An 18,322-nucleotide genomic window follows, 5' to 3' on the forward strand; every position below is an offset into this window, starting at 1 on the left:
CAATGACTCCAGCTTACTACCTGTTCTCCAGCTTGTCCCTTTGATGTCTAGGCGCACAGAGAGCGAGCGGCTCGGGTGCTTTCCGAGGAGGCAGTAGAGGCGGCCCGGTTCAGGGGTACAGACGCGGCCAAGGTAAGCCCCCCGCACGGGGGTCCCACAACTGCTCCCCGGGGCCAGGGCTGCCTGAGCACCCTCTGTATTGTCTCTAGAGGAGGAGGAATGTGGCAGAGAGCTGGAGGATGCGTTTCCTTTAAACCGAAAGGGTGCTGAGGTGTAAGTGTTGACAGGCTTCTGAACGTGACCCAGAGCCCCGCGGGCAGGCCCGCACCCCCGAGTCACCTGGCGCTGCCTAGCAGAGCAGCCCCCCTTCTTGCCGACTCCAGGCGTTCTCCCCTCTTGGGTGCCTCTTCGGGGGCAGAGCTGGGGGGAGAGGCCCGTAGTTGGCAGGAAGGAGGGTGGCCCGCTCCCACCCCACAACGGCACAGGCCCTCCTTCTCAGATGTGGGGGCAGACCAGTGGCGCCCGAGGGACTCAGGGAACAGCTTAAGCGCCTGGCAGGTCTTTATTTCTGAGCAAGAGGGGGAGTCGACTTTCTCCTTCCTGGGAGCAAAGTTTGATGAGGGCAGGGAAGGGAAGGGGTTTGGCTCCTATCAGAACAGCGTCCTTTAGCGCCCTGTCCTCGTCCTCCCCCACGGGCCGCAGACGGCTGTCTTTAAGTGGACAAGGGCGGGGGGTGGCTGGTCAGCGTAGCTCCCCGGGGACTTCACAAGCGAACACACCCCGTCTGTCGTGGTGACGCGCTCTACTTGCCTTACAGGGACCAGCACATCACCTGCATGTAAATACTAGAGACACACTTGCCCAACTGGAAATTGCAGAACTAGTGCATTTTTCCCAAAGCGGAGACTAATACCCCTGGATTAAAAAAAGAACATAAAAAATAAAGTACCACACATATTGCACTTCTTGCCGAATGAAATTTTTACCTCCCGTTCATCTCCCCCAAGTCTCTTCAGAGGAGCCTGGTTTACAAGATAATAAAGCGAAAGATCACTATACAGTAGTGTAGACACGCTAACGTGAAACAACCGGGAAAGAAAGTCCTTATTTCAAAGTAGCCTCTCATAAAAAGAGCGGTACGAAGCCTTCTTAGTGTTGTTTTAGTGTGTGGGGAAGCCACTCAGAAGTGGCCGGAGGGCGCCGGTCAGGGGACAGAGCCATGGAGGCGATCCCACGGGGCTGGGAGCACACTTGACCGACCGTCACCAGTCTCCTGATCTCACCAGCTGACATTTCAGTAAAGACGGATCATTACGGAATTTATTGATTTCTGCTTGAAAGGAGAACAGCAAATAGCTTACGCCACAGGTCCGGAGGGCGGCTCATGCTCGGCAGCAGGGCCCCCGCACCGGGCCCCTGCGGGGACCTTCCCCGCGTGCAGCTCTAGGCCCTCCAAGCACCAGCTGCCTCTCCCGCCGTGCGCTGGGCCTGCCCGCCGTCGGCCGCACCGCTCCGGGGGTTCCCGGGCTTGGGGCTCCTGGCTGGGGCGGGAGATGGGGGCAGGCCTCGGTGGCAGCCTGTAAGTGCCACTCCTGCTGCCCCAGTTTCAGGCTGGAAGGCATTTTAATTTCATAAACATGACAGCGCCTCTGTACTATATTTTGGAAAAATATCCTTTAGTCTAAACAAATCAAGCCCTATTTCATAACTGGCTTATTTTGCAAAGACTGAAAACAGATTAGAGATCTTAATGAAAGGATCGCTTAAATGTTCTCTATTTCATGAAATCATCAATCCTAAGCATGAGGAGGAATAAACAATCCACAGAAGGAACAGAATTCATTCCTACTGGATTTTCATGAGTTGTTACATCACAAAAACGACAGTCCTCCATGGGCACCCTCTCTCGCTAACGCCTGGACGCTTCACCCCAGCAGAGCCCGCACAAGGACTGCTCACATCACCCACGTTGGGAGGGGCTGGGGCACGCTTCTCACCTGCCTGGACACCCACTACAACGAGGAAAGGCAACTTAAAGGTGTTTCTAGATGCAGCATCAGTGTAGTGTCTCTCTTCTTTGTGCTTTGTGATGCTTTGTGCTTAGCGCATTCATCTGCTGATAGGACAAGCCATTCTACAGGACAGAAACGACAGTCTTTGTCAATAACACTGGGTTGTAACATTGGGATGTTGCTGTCCAAGCGACAGGTTGTTACTTCTAGGTATACGGTTAACTAGCTGGTGCATCTAGCTTTTACTCTCATGAGAGAATTGGAAGGGTTAAGGTTACGTTTTCACTAGTCATAGAACGTGTCTGGCAGATGATCTGCTAGATGGTTAACACATTTGTGGTTTTAAATATTGCTGTAATACTTGAACGTTTCGTTACAAGTCAGAACTTTTAAGGAAATTAAGAATGCGATTCCCACACGGTGGAAAACAAACTCCGAAGTAACTTTGGATTTAGCATTGACATAAATGGAAAACTGTTGGTTTCTACAGAAAAGAAAGAATTAAAGCATGATCTGGGGGAAAAAAGGCACAGCACTACCACTTCACATGGGAGATCAAAGTTCATGTTTCTTGTCCTTGAAGTTCCTAAGCCCTATATGAAACTGTCCAAATTTACAAAGCTCAATAAACTACCAGCAACATAGAGTGTAAAGTCAAAGTAGTTATTCCATTTTAAAAGAGACGCTAGGTCCTCTGGAGACCAACCGCCCCAGACCAGCAGTCTACACCAAAGACTGAGCAGGGACAGCCCGTCTTCCCTGGGCCCAGAGCTGCTGCCCCCGAGGGCTCCTCGCGGCTCGTTGCCCCCCCCGCCCCCCGCCTCTGCTGCGCTGGGTCTCGCGGTTCCACAGGTGACAGCGCTGGAGCCCCGAGTCCACTCTGCACCCTGGGAACCTTCAGAAAAGGGGTGCCACTGCTCCCAGGTGGGGACGACTGCCCGTCTCAGGGGTCAGTGCCAGCTGTGGCTTCGTGACCCCTGAAACAAAGCTCACGTTCCACGTCGTTGCAGTGGTCTCGGAGACAACCTGCAGCTTCAAGCTCAGGACTCCGTGACCAAGCGCAACTTTTCCTTTACTTCCTGTGCATCAAAGTCCATTACATATTCTTGCCTTGCCTAACAGAACGTGCTGTTGCTTGGCTTCAGTGAAAAATCTAGTGTTGTGTTGTTCTGCCCACATCTAATGGCACAGTTTTTCCTGCTTCCACCAAGGTTTCCCTCGATAACGAATTAGCGTCGTTCTACAGAAAACCTAGGGCCGCATGTCTTCTTACAAAAACATCTGTCAGTCCTCCCATGAGAGCTGGCTCCACTTGACGTAAGGGCATGAGCCTCAGCTACCACTACACTCTGGCACTTGCCCCAGAAGACGGTGGTGGGACAGAGCCAGGAGAAAGCGACATGCGCCTGGCCAGGCCCTCTGATTCCAGTTGGGCAACTTAACTTTTTCTCCAGTTGGGAGAGGGCAGGAAAATAAGCTTTAAATTTAAAAGGCTGGAATAAAAATAGAAATAGACATTCTTCCTTCACTTGACCCGCCTCACTTCCTGTGCTGAGGTTAATTTACCAGGACGTAGCCACTGTGCTGTGGGTCCACAGCCTCCAGCATTTCACAATCGAAGAGTCCGGGGAACTCTGAGAGGGCTAGAGGGTCGTAGCTGGAGGGGGCCTCCTGCAGTCCTGAGCTCCGGGGACAGTCCTGCGCTGCTAGGCCGCTCTGCGGGGCTCCATCCATGGGGTACTGGCAGGGAGGGGGGTAGTCTGGCTCCGGGGAGGCAGCCCCTGACAGCTCGCAAGTCTGATAGGAGAACGGTAAGGGGGTCGGGGCGGCTCCTGCCTGTTGCGCAGGGGGCGGCGGCGGGGGCGGTGGAGGAGCCCGGGGACGGGGTGCAGAGGGCAGGGGCTGCAGCCGCATCTCCTGGTACTGGCTGAGGAAGGGGCTGTACTGCATTTGCTCGGAAGCGGGCTCCAGGACGGGGCTCAGGGGCTGGGGCAGGCTGTAAGGCGGGGGCTGCGGGGACGGCGTGGCTGTCTCCTGGCGGGGCAGGGGCAGCTGCTGACTCGGCGGCGGGTACGAGCTCTCTGCTATCTGCATCTGATTAAAGTACGCCTGCAGCTGAGACTGTTTCTGGAGAAAGAGTCGCTTCTGTTGGAGTCTAAATTGGCAATAGCAAAAGAAAGAATTTCAAATCTTCCTCAGTGATGGCAATTTTATATAAATCCAGGATCAGTCCTCCCACTTCTCTTTTCCGCAGAAAACAAAACAAAACAAAAAAACCAACCCCCCCCCAAAAAAACGGGGGTAGGAACCAGCTGTGTCTGGTTTCGTAGCCCTGACATTTGTCCCCCAGTTCTGACGGATCCCTCAGTGCCACACTGAACACTAATTCATTTTCTCTAAGACTGAGTTTTTCTCCCTATGAAGTGAGAGGCTGATTTCCCATCTGGAGTGTTTTAAAGTGGGGTAATGCCTGGCCTCTGGGGGTGGCTTAGGGTAATTCTACATCGGCCAAGCTGCTTCTCCTAGTGAGGCGTGAGGACACGAATTACTGCAAGAGATGACGGAGGCCCTCTCTGCAGTGGAACCCACTTACACTGCTGTAGGTCACGGACTCTGAAAGCTTAGGTCTATTCATAACCCAAAGGGAAGCACTAGAAGGGAAAGAAAACAAAGCAAACGCAGGCCTGCCATATCCTGCCAGGCCCATCTCCCGAGGACACGGGACTATCTGCACCAGTGATCATGTCTTGAAACCTGTGTCGCAGTAGAAGCAAATGCTGGGGGTTGGGTGGGGGGGGGGGGGAAGGACAACACATCCAGTGTCCTGAAGTCTTCAACAAAGAAAGGGACCCTCTCTCACCTATGTTCCTGCAGCTGCTGTTCGAGGCTCCGTGGTGGTTCTTTACAATAAAGCTGACAGGTGTTCTGGGCTTTTGACAGAAGGCTGGGCTTCTGGAAGAATAGAAAAAGAATATGAGCATGACAATATGATGTCATCTAGGATGCGGTCACTGGACTGTCCTGTTTGCCTGGAGGACGAGGCCAACTGTGTCCTCCCGAATCTGCGCAGGGTGAGGGCGTGGACCCCCGCTCCCTGAGGCCCAACAGCACTGGATTAGCAGGCCTGCGCTGCCCCAACTTGGACCAGCGTCCGTTTTTCCATTTCTCAGAGTCCTCTAGAACTACAAGGCTCAGAACGATGAAACATAATGAGAAAGAGTGGAGTTAAATCTTGACAGCAAAGGCCACAGCGCCCACTGAATGATGTGTATGATTTTTAAAGATTTTCAGGCATTAATGTAGAGAGCTGATATTAAAATTTGTTGGCTTGAGATTTCCATTTTATTTATTATTCACTAATAGGCATAACATTAGAGGCATAGAAACCAGGTTTCTCCTTCCTACCGGTGGCATTCTCCTTTCCTGGGACCTGAGGATAAATCCTGTTCCGCTGCCAACATAAGCATAAGGCTAAGTCTGAACATGTTTTTAGAAACTACAAATCCAGAGTCAAAGCTACCTGCTTATAGGGAAAAAAGCAGCTACCCTAAAAAATTACCAAGCAAAACAGGTTTCTGCTGTGCAGAAAAGCAAATTCTAGACAAGCCCCGTGAGCTGGAGTAACAAGGGGAAGGGTCCCACCTGGAGTCTCTGCTGCAGATACTGGGCTTCCAGGCTCTGGCGTGGGGAGAGCTGAGGACGCACACTGCTGGGCACAGCGGGGACCGCCTGCTGCGGCTGAGAAACCTCGTCCTGAGGAGCAAGGGGGTGAAAACATTTTCAATTCTCCATGTGGCAGAAAGTTTCAATTCTTTGTTTAAGCACCTTGGCAAATGTCCAAGAGGAACTCCAACTCTGTAAGACCTAACACCCAAAGCTTTTCACGTAACTAGTAGGCTGAGGGTTACTCTGCAGTGAACGATTACCTAGTCAGCACTGCAGCAAAGGAGGCCATGACCTTCATGGGGGCATCAAATGCCAGGATATCCCTGATGCACTGAAATAGGCTCAAAATAAAATGTCTTGGATAAACAGCAGTATTTCTGGGTCATTTTTAGCATAACTAATCCACTTATAATATGTAATCAAGTGCTATCACATCAAAACTAATGGCAATGAGCTTTGCATTTATGTTACTATTTTTAATTTGTGTGTGTGCTGGGGGGAGGGGAGTTCAATGACATTATAAAGAAGTCACTCATGTAAAATCTGCCCTATGAACCAACCACAGCTTGAGAGCGTCTCCACCCCCTTATGGTACTGATCACCTGGGACCAGTGTGGATGGGTCTAACCTGTGAGTGGCAGGTGGCAGCGACAGGAGAGCTTCCAGGCTGTGAGCTCTCCAAAATGACCTGTTTGCTCTGGGACTCCAGTCAGTCCTCGAAGTGACATGACACTCCTTCAGGACAACGTCATGCCTCATACTCACGGAGGCCCTGTGGGAGGGCCCGGAGCACCAACCTGAGGGCAACTGCCGGCGAGGTCCTGGAGCTGAGGAACAGCGGGTGACGAGTCAGGGTCTGCCTCTGGTCCTATCTGCTCATACAGTAGCTGCACTTTGTTCAGCTCTAGGATTCCTTTGGTTCTGGCCAGATTCTGAAGATGTTGTCTAAATGCCACAATTCCTGAAGCAGAGAACAATGACCAAACAGTTTAAATAAAACACAAGGCCTTTCAGTGACCAGACGTGTGAAACCAACATGGCCACAACCCCCCTCAGGCCCTACAACAGGAGAGTTTTCCGAGCCACGAGAGAGAGCGGCCAGTCACCTTGGGTGAGGGAGGTGTCCGACGCCCTGCGGCCCTCTCTGAAGCTCACTGGCGACCTGTTGTGGGCCTCTCGCTTCTGGGAGCTCAAAGCCTGCATGGCTGGGTTGGCAGGTCTCAGGCTGATGAAGGGAGACGTCATGCGTGGGGAGGGCTGATTGGCTAACATGAGGTCCTTAAGGGAAGGGTTGTCCTCCAGAAAGTTCAGGTCCCTCTGAACAGACCCCATATCATACTCAGAGTCCACACTGTCAAGGGAGGGGTTGTCACTCATGGAGAAAATTTTCCCTTTAAGAGAGAGAAAAAACCAAACCAAAAAAACCAAAAGAGATAAGACCAGCAGCAAACAACGTGGGCTACACAGCATACCGAGCCTGAGTTTGCACAGCTACGACCTCCTTAATCTCCAATCTTCAACCAAAACACCTTTCCAGAAACGTTTTACATGTCAATTTAATCAGCTTCGAGTAAATCTAGTGGGGTAAACTGTGCCCGTAAGATCTCTGCCACTCCAAAGCAGCCAGAGTTCTTGGTGGATCACACGGCACTTCAGATGGATCTTGGCAGGTGGGGGAGCCGGCTCAGAGCTATTTCATTTTAATCTTTGGTGGCTGCTGAGCAGACCTAATCCTATAGCTTGCTGAACGTGGTCCGTAAAGGAGTAAGACGTAGGCGGCATTCTAAGAAGTGGCGGCACGACTACTTCTTGGAGACTGGAGCGGGGGTCTGTGCTGTGAAGACTCAATCCGGGGCTTACTGGGTCTCCTACCTGAAGCAGGCACCACGACCAGCTGATTGGTCACTTCTGAGAGAGTATGCCGCCTCTGCCCACTGCGTGTGGCCTGGAACGCATCGAAGGCCTGACTGGGGTCTTCCTCAGCCTCTCCCTCCGCCTCCAGCCCCTCATCGATGGAGGTCTCCATCATGTTGCTGGGCAGCGACTGGCACCCCTTCCTCACCAGGACAGGGGGCACTGGGTCCAGCAGACAGCCGTTTACCTGAATGTCAGTGAGAGAGGAAACTGTCAGCTGCTGTTCTGCTGAGACGTTAAAAAAAACCCACACAGGGAAAAATGTCAAGACTTGTGGCAAACTAGAAATTAAGTAAAATATTAAAAATGTGCATATTTGTTACTAGCGACAACATGTAGATTAGAAGTTAAGGCAAGTCCACTGCAGCTCGCAGAGACAGAAGCCCTGCATGACCCACACCGGCACTGCCTCCCACGTCTCTCTGAGTCATCATTAGTACAATAAACAATTTTTTAGTGGTTTCCAGATGAACAGGGATATATGAGTTTGAGGCCTACCAGTTATTATTACTTTTCTTAAGTAAGGGAAATGATGAGGGGGAGGATGAGATAAAAAAACAAAAAAACCTGCATGGCTCATAGCTAAGAAAAAAGAGTAGCCACTAGCATTCTTCTAATTTTCAACCACAAAACATTCTGGAAGGTTCTAGACATACTTTGTTCATAATTTAAGTACCTGCCCATTTGATTTAGTCTTTAATTGGTTCTCTGTGCCTGGGGAATGGAAAAAAGAATTCTTTAAAGACAGACTGATACCGCAAAAGGGAGTGAAAAAAAATTGAAATGGCAAACAGCCAAAGTCTTCCATTATAGAACAACAAATGACTCACAGCCCCAAAATTCCAGCAGAGGTTAATGAGCACCAGTGCACTGAATTCTCTCCTCCAGCAATACACACAGTATCTATAGCTCCCATCCCACAGGGTGAGCTCAGCACAGCTCCCGAGCGAGCGAGAACTCTGCCCTCCTCTGCCAAACGAACCACCTACTGCAGGCAGAACCAGCAGACAAAGGGGCGCTGTGGCTTCGAGTTCTCCTGGCTGGTAAGAGCCCCAGCGAGGAGGCAATCGTTTACTTCATTACCGTAACTATTCTCCCGTGGAAATCAATCCGTTTTCTCCTAGGAACAGCTGCGCAGGGCCAGCCAGTCATAGGACGCAGGGCTCGCCGTGGTGCTCTCACTGGGAACACACTGGGTAGAGCTGTTCTTTCCTTTGGAAGCACGAGAAGCTCGTGTATGTGAGAGGTGACGTGGGGCACCCCAGTGCCAGGCACAGGAAAAACTTTCCTCTAATGGCAACCAATCTGAAGGCATTGCAAGGCCCTTTATTTGGAGAGGGAGACTGTGGGTGACTCAGGGCTTTGTTTGCTTGGGGGAGGGGATGGTTAGTCCATAAAAACTGTTCTGGGGCTGCAGCCACCACTTGGATAAGGTGACTAACGCATGACAGGGTTTTAAAGTGACAAGTGCACATTTAACAGGAAGAGTGGCAAATGCTTTCTTCCTACACCAAGACCAATCTTCCCCATATGGCACCAGAAACAAAAATTCTGAAATCTGGCCAGTGACTCTCATGTTCCCCTTGGCCCTTCCCTAGGTAGGCGTCCCCTGTCTGGACACTCAGTAGTTGTAGGAAAGAATGGCTCTCGGGGAACTTAGCTTCATACCTGTAGGTTCCTTAACTATCTACTAATACAGTTTTCTAAGAATAGCCAAGGATGAGTGAGTGAGTGATTGACTGACTGTTAGAAGATTTTATTTATTTGACACAGAGAGAGAGAGAGAGAGAGACAGTGAGAGAGGGAACACAAGCAGGGGGAAAAGGAGAGGGAGAAGCAGACTCTCCGCTGAGCAGGGAGCCTGATGTGGGGCTCGATCCCAGGACCCTGGGACCCCGGAGTCATGACTCGAGCCGAAGGCAGACGCCTAACAACGACTGAGCCACCCAGGTGCCCCCCCCAAGGATGATTTAGAAATGAATAAAGCAACAGAAAGAAGACTGGTATTGAGTAAATATATACTAAGCATCTTCACACTTTTTTTTAAGATGTTATTTATTTATTTGAGAGAGAGGGAGAGAGCACAAGCAGAGGGAGTGGCAGAGGGAGAGGGAGAAGCATGCTCCCCACTGAGTAGGGAGTCCGATGCCAAGACTTAATCCCAGGACCCCGGGATCACGACCTGAGCCGAAGGCAGACACTTAACTGACTGAGCCACCCAGGCGCCCTGCATCTTTACACTTCTATAGGCTGTCAAAATTTTATTAGATACTTCTTACAGTATAGCCTTACAACCAGGTTATTTTTTTCTTAATAGAGAACAGTCATCTTTTTTGGAGTACTCAAAAGACCTTACAGTCCCCCTAAATTTACATTCTTTTCTTAAATTCTCTGCTTATTTATAAATTATCTCCTCCTCTAGACTGTAACAGGAATGATGTCTTTCATTTAAAAACGTCTGCTGAATTCAATTTCATCCTGGGAAACAATGATCTGGTTTTGGTTTTTCAGATGCCGTTTGATGATGATTAAATCAGAAAGCACGGTGGGCCCCACTCATACATAGTTAATAGGTGTGAACACCTTCAGCTGTAAGTTCACTTCCTGAAACAGGTGATAGTCATGCCACCCTTGCCTGCCAATTTATCCAGGGTCTTGATAGAACAAATTCAGCCCTAGGGTTTTGTGACTGAAATATTAGGCTGATCTACCCATGTGACCTAAGCTCCTAGAAATAAGATCTTTTGCTCTAGGAAATAATCTAGGCTGACTGTAAATTACAGGACTTCAAGATACATGGGTGAAATGGACATTTTACAATACATTGTTTTTGTCTTTCCTTAAAGCTCAACTGATCGTTTTTTTTAAAGAGAGAGTGTGAGCGTGGGGTGGGGGGTGGGGTGGGCAGAGAGGGAGAGAGAATCCCAAGAAGACTCCCTGCTGAGCACAGAGCCCAACGCGGGGCTTGATCTCATGACCCTGAGAGCATGACCTGAGCTGGAATCAGGAGTTGGACACTCAACCGACTGAGCCACCCAGGTGCCCCTCAATCACTTCTAGTAAGAGACCTCACTCCAATAGGCAATACACATGAAGTCAAACTCTGAGAAACTCTGCTGTTAGTTGATTAACACCCGAGTCTACCACAAAATACAAGATTCTAGCACAAAAGACTGGTAGACTGTTATGGATTGAATGTGTGTGTCTCGACCCCCATCTCTCACCCCACACCTCCTCCACCACCAGATTCATATATGGAAACCCTAATCCGCAGGGTGACTGTATCTCGAGACACAGCCTCTAAGGAGGAGTAGTTAAAACTAGGATCACAAGGCTGGGGCCCCGACCTGGGATGATCAGTGTCCTTATAAGAAAAGATATCAAGAAGCTCCCACGTGTGTGCTCTTGCTCGCGCTCACTCTCCCTCCCCATGTGAGCACAGAGGAGAAGCCACGGGAGGAGGGAGAGAGAAGGTAGTCCTCTACAAGCCAGGAAGAGTGTCTTCACCAGAAACAAAACTGGTCAGAACCTTCATCTCGATCTTCAATTTTTAGCTTCCAGAACTGTGAGAAAATGTATTTCTGTTGCTTAACCCCCCCAGCTTATGGTATTTTGTTAGTGGTGGCCTGAGCAGACTAAGACGGTAGGCCAGTGCGCGTCTCAGCCAGCGAGCTTGGAGGCTACGAATGTGTCTTACTGCACTTGTATCCTCAGTGCCGGGCAAGCCGGGCACGTACTGAGGAAGTGCGGGCTCAAACCTCAGCTCCAGCACTTCTCAGCGAGCTGTTCCACTTCTGGAAAGCTCAATTTCTCTCACGTGTCCAGGGGTTGTTTGGGAGGATTAACTAACATATCATATCTCTATTATTTCTTGCCCAAAGAGAATGCTTTATAACAACAAAAATTTTAAAGGCAGGAGAATAAAATGATGCCATTTTCTTTTAAAACATTTTTTACCACCTTGAGGAAAATTAAAAGAAACAGATAACCAGGTGAGGAAGAAAGACGTGGATATCCCAGTTCTAGAAATTTATCCTAAGGAATTAATCAGAGGTATAGTCAAAGATTTAGACACAAGGACATTCACTTGAAGCACATTTAAGGATGCCAAAAAATTAAAGTACCTAATGTCCAAAAAAAGTAATTAAATAAGGGTACATCTAATACAATACATTAGGCCGTTAACTTATGCTTTCAGATTTCATGATAGGGGAAAAATGCTCATGATGTTCTATTATGTAAAAGCAAGATACGATATTACATATAATAGAATGTAATTTTGTTTTAACAAGTCTTCCTACTGACTGAGCCACCCTGCACTCACCTACCCACCCATCTATAATCTCACTTTTAGGAAACATGCCAAAATATGCCTATCTTTGGGTAGTGGGATTATGAATAATTTTTTTCTTTATCCCTCTCTGAATTTTCCACGTGTGATTCTGACTGGTTTTATTTTTTAAATTATAAATTAAACATTCAAAGTCAGAAGTAAGTGTTAATCGTCTCCCTTTTACAAAGCCTTAGAGGTATCTCTTTTTCAGACCTACTCTTATTTAAGAGGAAACAGACCTGGGACACTTTTATTTTCCCAGCTCAGCTACCCAGCTATGAAGGAGCCTGGGAAACCCTTTTATTATATATATATATTTTTAAAGATTTTATTTATTTATATGACAGAGAGAGCAAGAGAGCACAAGCAGGGGGAGAAGAAGAGGGAGAAGCAGGCTTCCCGCCGAGCAGGGAGCCCGACGCGGGGCTCGATCCCAGGACCCTGGGATCATGACCTGAGCTGAAGGCAGACGCTTAATGACTGAGCCATCCAGGCGCCCCTATAATTTCTAATACAATGTTAAAAGTGACTAAAACGTGTGTGTGTGTGTGTGTGTATAAAACGCATTATTCCTATATCCAAAGGAAATGAAGACACTAACTCAGAAAGGTATGTGCACGGCTGTGTTCACAGCGGCACTATTCACCACAGCCAAGACATGGAAACAACCTAGGTGTCCACAAACAGATGAATGGATAAACAAGTCATGCTATATACACATAATGGAATGTTATTCAGCCACGAAAACCCTGCAAATCCTCCCACTGCAACAACAGGGATGGATCTTGAAGGCATTACGGTAGGTAAATAAGTCAGGGCGAGACAATACTGTATGATCTCACTTAGATGTGGAATTGAAAAAACCAGAAGAACAGAACCATGCTCACAGAAACAGATCAGACTTGGGGTCACCAGAGGCGGAGGGCAGGGGGAGGGGGAGTTGGAGGAAGGTGGTCAAAAGGCACAAACTTCTAGAGATAAGATAAGTAAGGACCGGTGATGTGACGTATGACATGATGACTACAGCTCTGAATGCTATATGATGGGTCAGTTTTAAGACAGTAAATCCTAAGAGTTCTCATCAAAAGGAAATTTTTTTTCTTTTCTTCTTATTGTATCTATACGAGAAGATGGATGTTAGCTGAACCTACTGTGGTACTCATTTCACAATGTATGTAAATCAAACCATTATACTGTACACCTTAAACTTACACAATGATGCATGCCAATTATTTCTCAATAAAACTGGAAAGAAACTGCTTATTCTCAAAGAAACCCTTAAGAGAGAAAGATTGTCCCTACAGGGTTTGTGCACCTGCCCCCTCACATGGTCTGTCACTTGGGGGTCTTAGTTCCGCTCAGAGTTGGGTGACTGTCTCAGAAAGGTGGTAGTTTTGGAGGAACCCCAAACCAATGTTCCAATGCAGACTCCCGAAGGGATTTTACTGACCGTTTTAAGACTTCTGGGAGAAAAGGAGAGGCACAATCTCTGATGGACAATACCTACCACCAGCTGGGAGTAGAAATGAATGAACAATGCATTCATTTAGGAAGCATCTTTTAGAAGACAAAACGGGGGTGTCCCGGTAAATGCGAGTGAAGCGACACGAACAATGGAGCTGTAGCTCTGATAGCTTGGTGCACGTGCATTTATTGACGGCAACGAAACGGTCCACAGCTAAGCCCAGTGGATGTGCGTGGCCTGGCCGAGTGCCAGTGTGGGTGGCCGGGTCCAGCGCGGCCCTGCTCTTCCTACAAATGCAAATGCCCCATCTAGCTACTGCCTTTATCTTTCACAAAATCATTCATTTCCTGTCTGTTTCCTGGTTACGATAACAATCACAAGCTTTAAAAATAGCTTGCCCTATATAATACAGCAGACAGTACCCAATCTGTGTTTTAGGCCTGCTGCCCTCACAGATAAGGTTTGGGCAGAATGCATTTTAATTTTTTCAAAGGAATTAGATCCTAAAAATAAATGAATTATGTTGTCCCAATTTATAGCTAAATTTCTAGGTGAGAACGTACAAGTCGATGAGGTGACTGAACTACCTGTAGGCAACCACAGGCAGAGAAAACGGACTGTCCACAGGAAATGGCCTCGTCCTCAGGACCATGGACACGAACTCCTCACCATCAGCAACTCAGCTTAACACCTGCTCATGCAGCCTGGCCTCAAGCTGCCCTGACCTCGGTTTAGCTAAACACATTACCTAACCTCTGAATCAGCTCCACCTCCAGAGCTCCCTGTTTCACTTACCCTCCCAATCATCTAGGCTTAAAATACTGGTATGAGTTTGGACTTTGTTCCTCTGGACCCTAATATTCTATCAATTCTAGCTGCACAATCTCATTTATATCATCCCCTCCTCTGCAGTTTCCCGAGTGCTAACCTAATGCAGGCCCTCGTCATCTTCCCTCTGGACACACCGCTCTAAGCTTCCACTGTGCCTGTCCCCATCCAATGCAGGCTGTGGACCTTCCAGGCTAATTTCTGAAGCACATCATGGATTTGAGGGCTTCCTTAACCAAAAACCTTCACTTGTTTCCTACTATACTGAAGAAGTCCCTGTGAAACCCTCTCTTGATGATACTGGAATACATTCCTCCGCTGAGGACTGCAGCCCAGAGACAAAGCCTACATTCTTGGGCTTGCCATTCAAAGCGAAGCTATTTATCTTTACTTCAACCAACTCCCCTTCATCTCCCCTTTTCCTCATACACACACTGAGCTACTGCTCTTAGATGGACCTAAGTTTCCCTGACGTTTGCTTGCTCAGACTTTTCCCTCCACCAAAATGCCATCCACCCCTCAATTCCCAGCTCTGACAGTTAACCCAGACCTTCCTGATCAAACCAGCTAAAAGCAACTTCCCCTGCTTCCTTCCAGGCTTGCAGCACTTTGATTTATATTTCTTTAAGGGACTGATGATATTTATCAATTTATTCATCACCTGGCACATTGTCTTTAGTTATCCATCACGTCTCCTCTGCTAGACTATAAACTTGAGGCAAAATTCATGTCTGAGTTACCCTTTTATTACCTAAAGAGGCTAAAAAGACAGGAAACCAATAATGAGTGTTTACAATGCCGAGAACCTCACACACATTATCTCAATTAATCCTCCCGAGTCTCACAGAGTTGGGTGTCCTCATTTTACAGAACACAGAGGTTCAAAGCGGTCAGTCACCTCACCCAAGTTCACACAGCTGGTGAAGAAGAGAGTCTATTCTGAACACACTCCAAGGTCTGCCCATTAATACGAGCCTCTGGACACCGCTTGACGCTAAGTAGATAAAACATGGATTAATAAGCATCCCTTAAATGAGAGAAGCGGTCATCTTCTATGTATTAGAAGCCAACTTCATGCAGTACACAAGGATAAACTTATCTCCTTTATGTATACTCAAACTGGACAAAAAACCAAACCAAAACAAAACAAAAACACTGAACTGGGATGCCTGGGTGCTCAGTCGTGTGCCTTCGGCTCAGGTCATGATTCCGGGCTCCCTGCTCAGCAGGGAGCCTGCTTCTCCTTCTGCCCCTCCCCCTGCTTGTGCGCACTCTCTTTCTCTCTCTCAGGTTAATAAAATCTTAAAAAAATTGAACCAAAAAAGGCGGCCCATCACTTCATAGCTGCAGCACACGCGCAGAAAAAAGGCAACAATAACATAGAAAGCCCAACTCAGCACAAAAATTCCATTTTTGTTTTCAGAACTACAATTTTTTTTTTTAAATCCCACACCTATGAGGGATCTAGAAACTTGAAGAGGGAAGGGAAAGAAGGATTTTGGAAAGTATGTATAAGGTCTGACGAGTTACGCAACAGCCATAACGATAAGATGACGATGAGAGCCAAGTTTAGCCTGGATATTTCTCTCAGGTCTTCTGCACAAAAACAAGTCACTCCTGAGTGACTTGAGGAAATGACAAAGGTCAACAAAGCCAAAGTACAACACTTGAGGACCAAAGTGAGCGCCTGGCCAACCAGCACACTCAGGGTCTTTCAAACACGTCTGTACCTTTGGCGTGTCGACACACTCTTCTTCCATAAACGCTGCTTCCGCCGGGCAGCCAGACGCTGGGAATGAAAAGGCCTCTATATTGGACGCCTGAGGGAGGAGAGCGGACCGCATCAGCCTCATGTTCGGTGAGTGCACGGTCACTGGGAGCCCCACCGTCTGTGCCTGAAAACATGGCAAGAACAGTTTGGGAACATTAACACTTTCTATACAAATATACAAAATTGTTGGAATAAAATAACTCTTCCTGGTACAATTAAAGAATGTTTTATTTGTTGGAACCCCAGAAAAAATTTGATAAAATATGTATATGGTACGGGTAGTGATGTGAAGCAGTCTCAGTTTCATTCCTGTTCCACGATGAGGTACCTAACTTTCACACAGACAACAAGAAAGCTGGTCTCTGTAAAGAACCTAAGAATGCTCTGTTTTTTAATTCAACAAACATATATTGTCTATATCCTTAAATATGTCACCATGGAAAGATATAAAGAATAAAAAAGTTCCTGTGTCTTCAGAGCTCAGAACTGAACCGGGGTACACACACACAACTTACCTAGAACACAAAGTGTATTGCACTTTGTTTTTCTGGTGGGGTGAGATGGTGTGTATTTCTTGACAAGGGTACATGTGCAGAGAAAGACAAGAGAGGTGGCAGCTACTTGGAGGTGACAGGAGTGTCCTCCTTCCAAGGAGGTGCAGAAACTGAACACAGCCTGTTGGCCCAGTGGAAAGAGAGATGCTTATTCCCGAGCAACTTATGTTCCTGAAGTCAACCTACTGTAGAAAGCTCCAGATGGTTTTCAGCCCATTTTCATGTCTCATTTGTTAAGAATGCTAAGTAAACAAACATTACAAACTCCTCTTTTAAAAAATCATATAGGGGTGCCTGGGTGGCTCAGTCGGTTGAGCATCTGACTATTGATTTTGGCTCAGGTCATGATTGGAGCCCCAAGTCAGGCTCCGTGCTCAGTGGGGCGTCTGCTTCCCCTCTGCCCCTCCCTCCACTCCCATTCTCTCTCTCAAATAAATCTTTAAAAATATAATAAAAAAATCATATAACAGAGAATCTTTCTTTAGGACAACTGGCAAGGATTCGATTTGATGTTTTTTGGGGGGCAAGGATTGATTTTAAAGATGAAACTATTGGATAATCCTTCCCTCCCATCAGATGTCTTTTGAACATAATGGACACTGCCAAGCATCTGAAGGAACATACTAGTGTCTAAAAGGCAAAGGAATGGCCTATTTTTTCCCTGCTATAATCACTTGGAGGGACATTAGATGGTGAGTTTTAAGTTCAAACAAAAAGGAACGATATTGGTATGATTTTAGCTTCTCTCCTCCAGAGACCTGGGTGTGATTCCTGGCTCCATCCCTCACTGTGAACTACCTAAGAGTCCTATTTTCTTTACCTAGACAAGGGCACAATGCCTATTACACAGTGAAGTTAGGATTACAAAAGGTAACATGAAAGGTCCTTCACTCAGTAATGTTAATTCCGCCCTTCTCCTTCCTTGTAAAGTCGTGAAAAGATCACAGGGATCTAATACAGGAATTAGTCTGCAAATGCAGTTTTGTTCTCAGATATTATCTAATGGTTCTGCTAAAATTTTAGGTTGATGGTCTTTGACGATACGGGGTGTGTTACAAATATACCTTATATTTGAATATACTTTGAATATATTTAGAATATACTTTATGTTTGGTACATTCCAACATTAACATCATTAGATATGCTGCGTGAGATAATGAATAAAGTAGCAATAGCCAAGTGTTGGTATCATATGGATGGTAAAAACAGAAAAAAAGTACACTACAAACGATCCTGAGCATGATAAAGAAAAGGGTTTTCTTAGATCATCATTCCTTACACTTATTTCCTGGGCCACTTTTGAGACTAAACAACTTTTTTTTCCTTTCAAGCATTAGTCATTTAGATTAATTTTTTAAGTCCTCATGCCACAATGTAAAATGTAAACTTCCTAATAGGGTATATTTCATGCATTCTTTTTACCCTTATCATCAGCTTTTCAATCAAAGGATAAAGCTGAACTTTAATTTTTGGTTTCCTAAATTTATTAGGCTGCTCCTTGTGTGCGAAATAATTTAAATTATTAGGGCAAAGCATTATTTAAAGATATTGCACTGGAAATGAAGTACTAACATGATAACTAGGGTGTGCTGTTCCTTCTCAGTCTCTGCCTCTTATTAGCTGTGACTTTCTAAATGGCAGGATCACGCTACGCCAGACCAAGCGTAACACATTTTCCTTGACAAATTTCACGTCCAACCTGGACTACAGCAACAACTTACTGTGAGCTTGGTATGGTGAGAGGAGGAACATATTTTATTGTGACAACCACTTCATAGG

At 47.0% G+C, this 18,322-nt stretch overlaps 2 protein-coding genes across 8 annotated transcripts in view; one reads left to right on the forward strand and one right to left on the reverse strand.

The window, feature by feature from the left end:
• Positions 1 to 962, forward strand: part of PPP2R1B (protein phosphatase 2 scaffold subunit Abeta) — a 31,853-nt gene extending 30,891 nt beyond the window's left edge. Inside the window, exons 16-17 of the mRNA XM_036075428.2 lie at positions 52 to 132; positions 818 to 962. Of these exons, the coding sequence (XP_035931321.1) occupies positions 52 to 132; positions 818 to 910 (174 nt within the window). The 3' untranslated portion in view covers positions 911 to 962. The remainder of the gene's footprint in view (positions 1 to 51; positions 133 to 817) is intronic.
• The window catches only part of SIK2 (salt inducible kinase 2), a 133,169-nt gene that overhangs the window by 10,351 nt on the left and 104,496 nt on the right, over positions 1 to 18,322 (reverse strand). For 3 of the 7 annotated variants that reach the window (XM_078059004.1, XM_078059006.1, XM_078059005.1), the window contains exons 9-15: positions 15,949 to 16,113; positions 7,551 to 7,779; positions 6,785 to 7,069; positions 6,476 to 6,639; positions 5,655 to 5,765; positions 4,873 to 4,964; positions 958 to 4,167 (exon numbers count right to left, since the gene is read on the reverse strand). In XM_078059004.1, the coding sequence (XP_077915130.1) occupies positions 3,570 to 4,167; positions 4,873 to 4,964; positions 5,655 to 5,765; positions 6,476 to 6,639; positions 6,785 to 7,069; positions 7,551 to 7,779; positions 15,949 to 16,113 (1,644 nt within the window). In that variant the 3' untranslated portion in view covers positions 958 to 3,569. Of the gene's footprint in view, positions 1 to 957; positions 4,168 to 4,872; positions 4,965 to 5,654; positions 5,766 to 6,475; positions 6,640 to 6,784; positions 7,070 to 7,550; positions 7,780 to 15,948; positions 16,114 to 18,322 lie in introns of those variants that run through there. The other 4 variants (XR_013442613.1, XR_013442614.1, XM_078059007.1 and 1 more) reach the window with 4 other exon arrangements.

This window comes from Halichoerus grypus, chromosome 11, assembly GCF_964656455.1.
Source record: "Halichoerus grypus chromosome 11, mHalGry1.hap1.1, whole genome shotgun sequence".
Lineage (NCBI taxonomy): Eukaryota > Metazoa > Chordata > Mammalia > Carnivora > Phocidae > Halichoerus > Halichoerus grypus.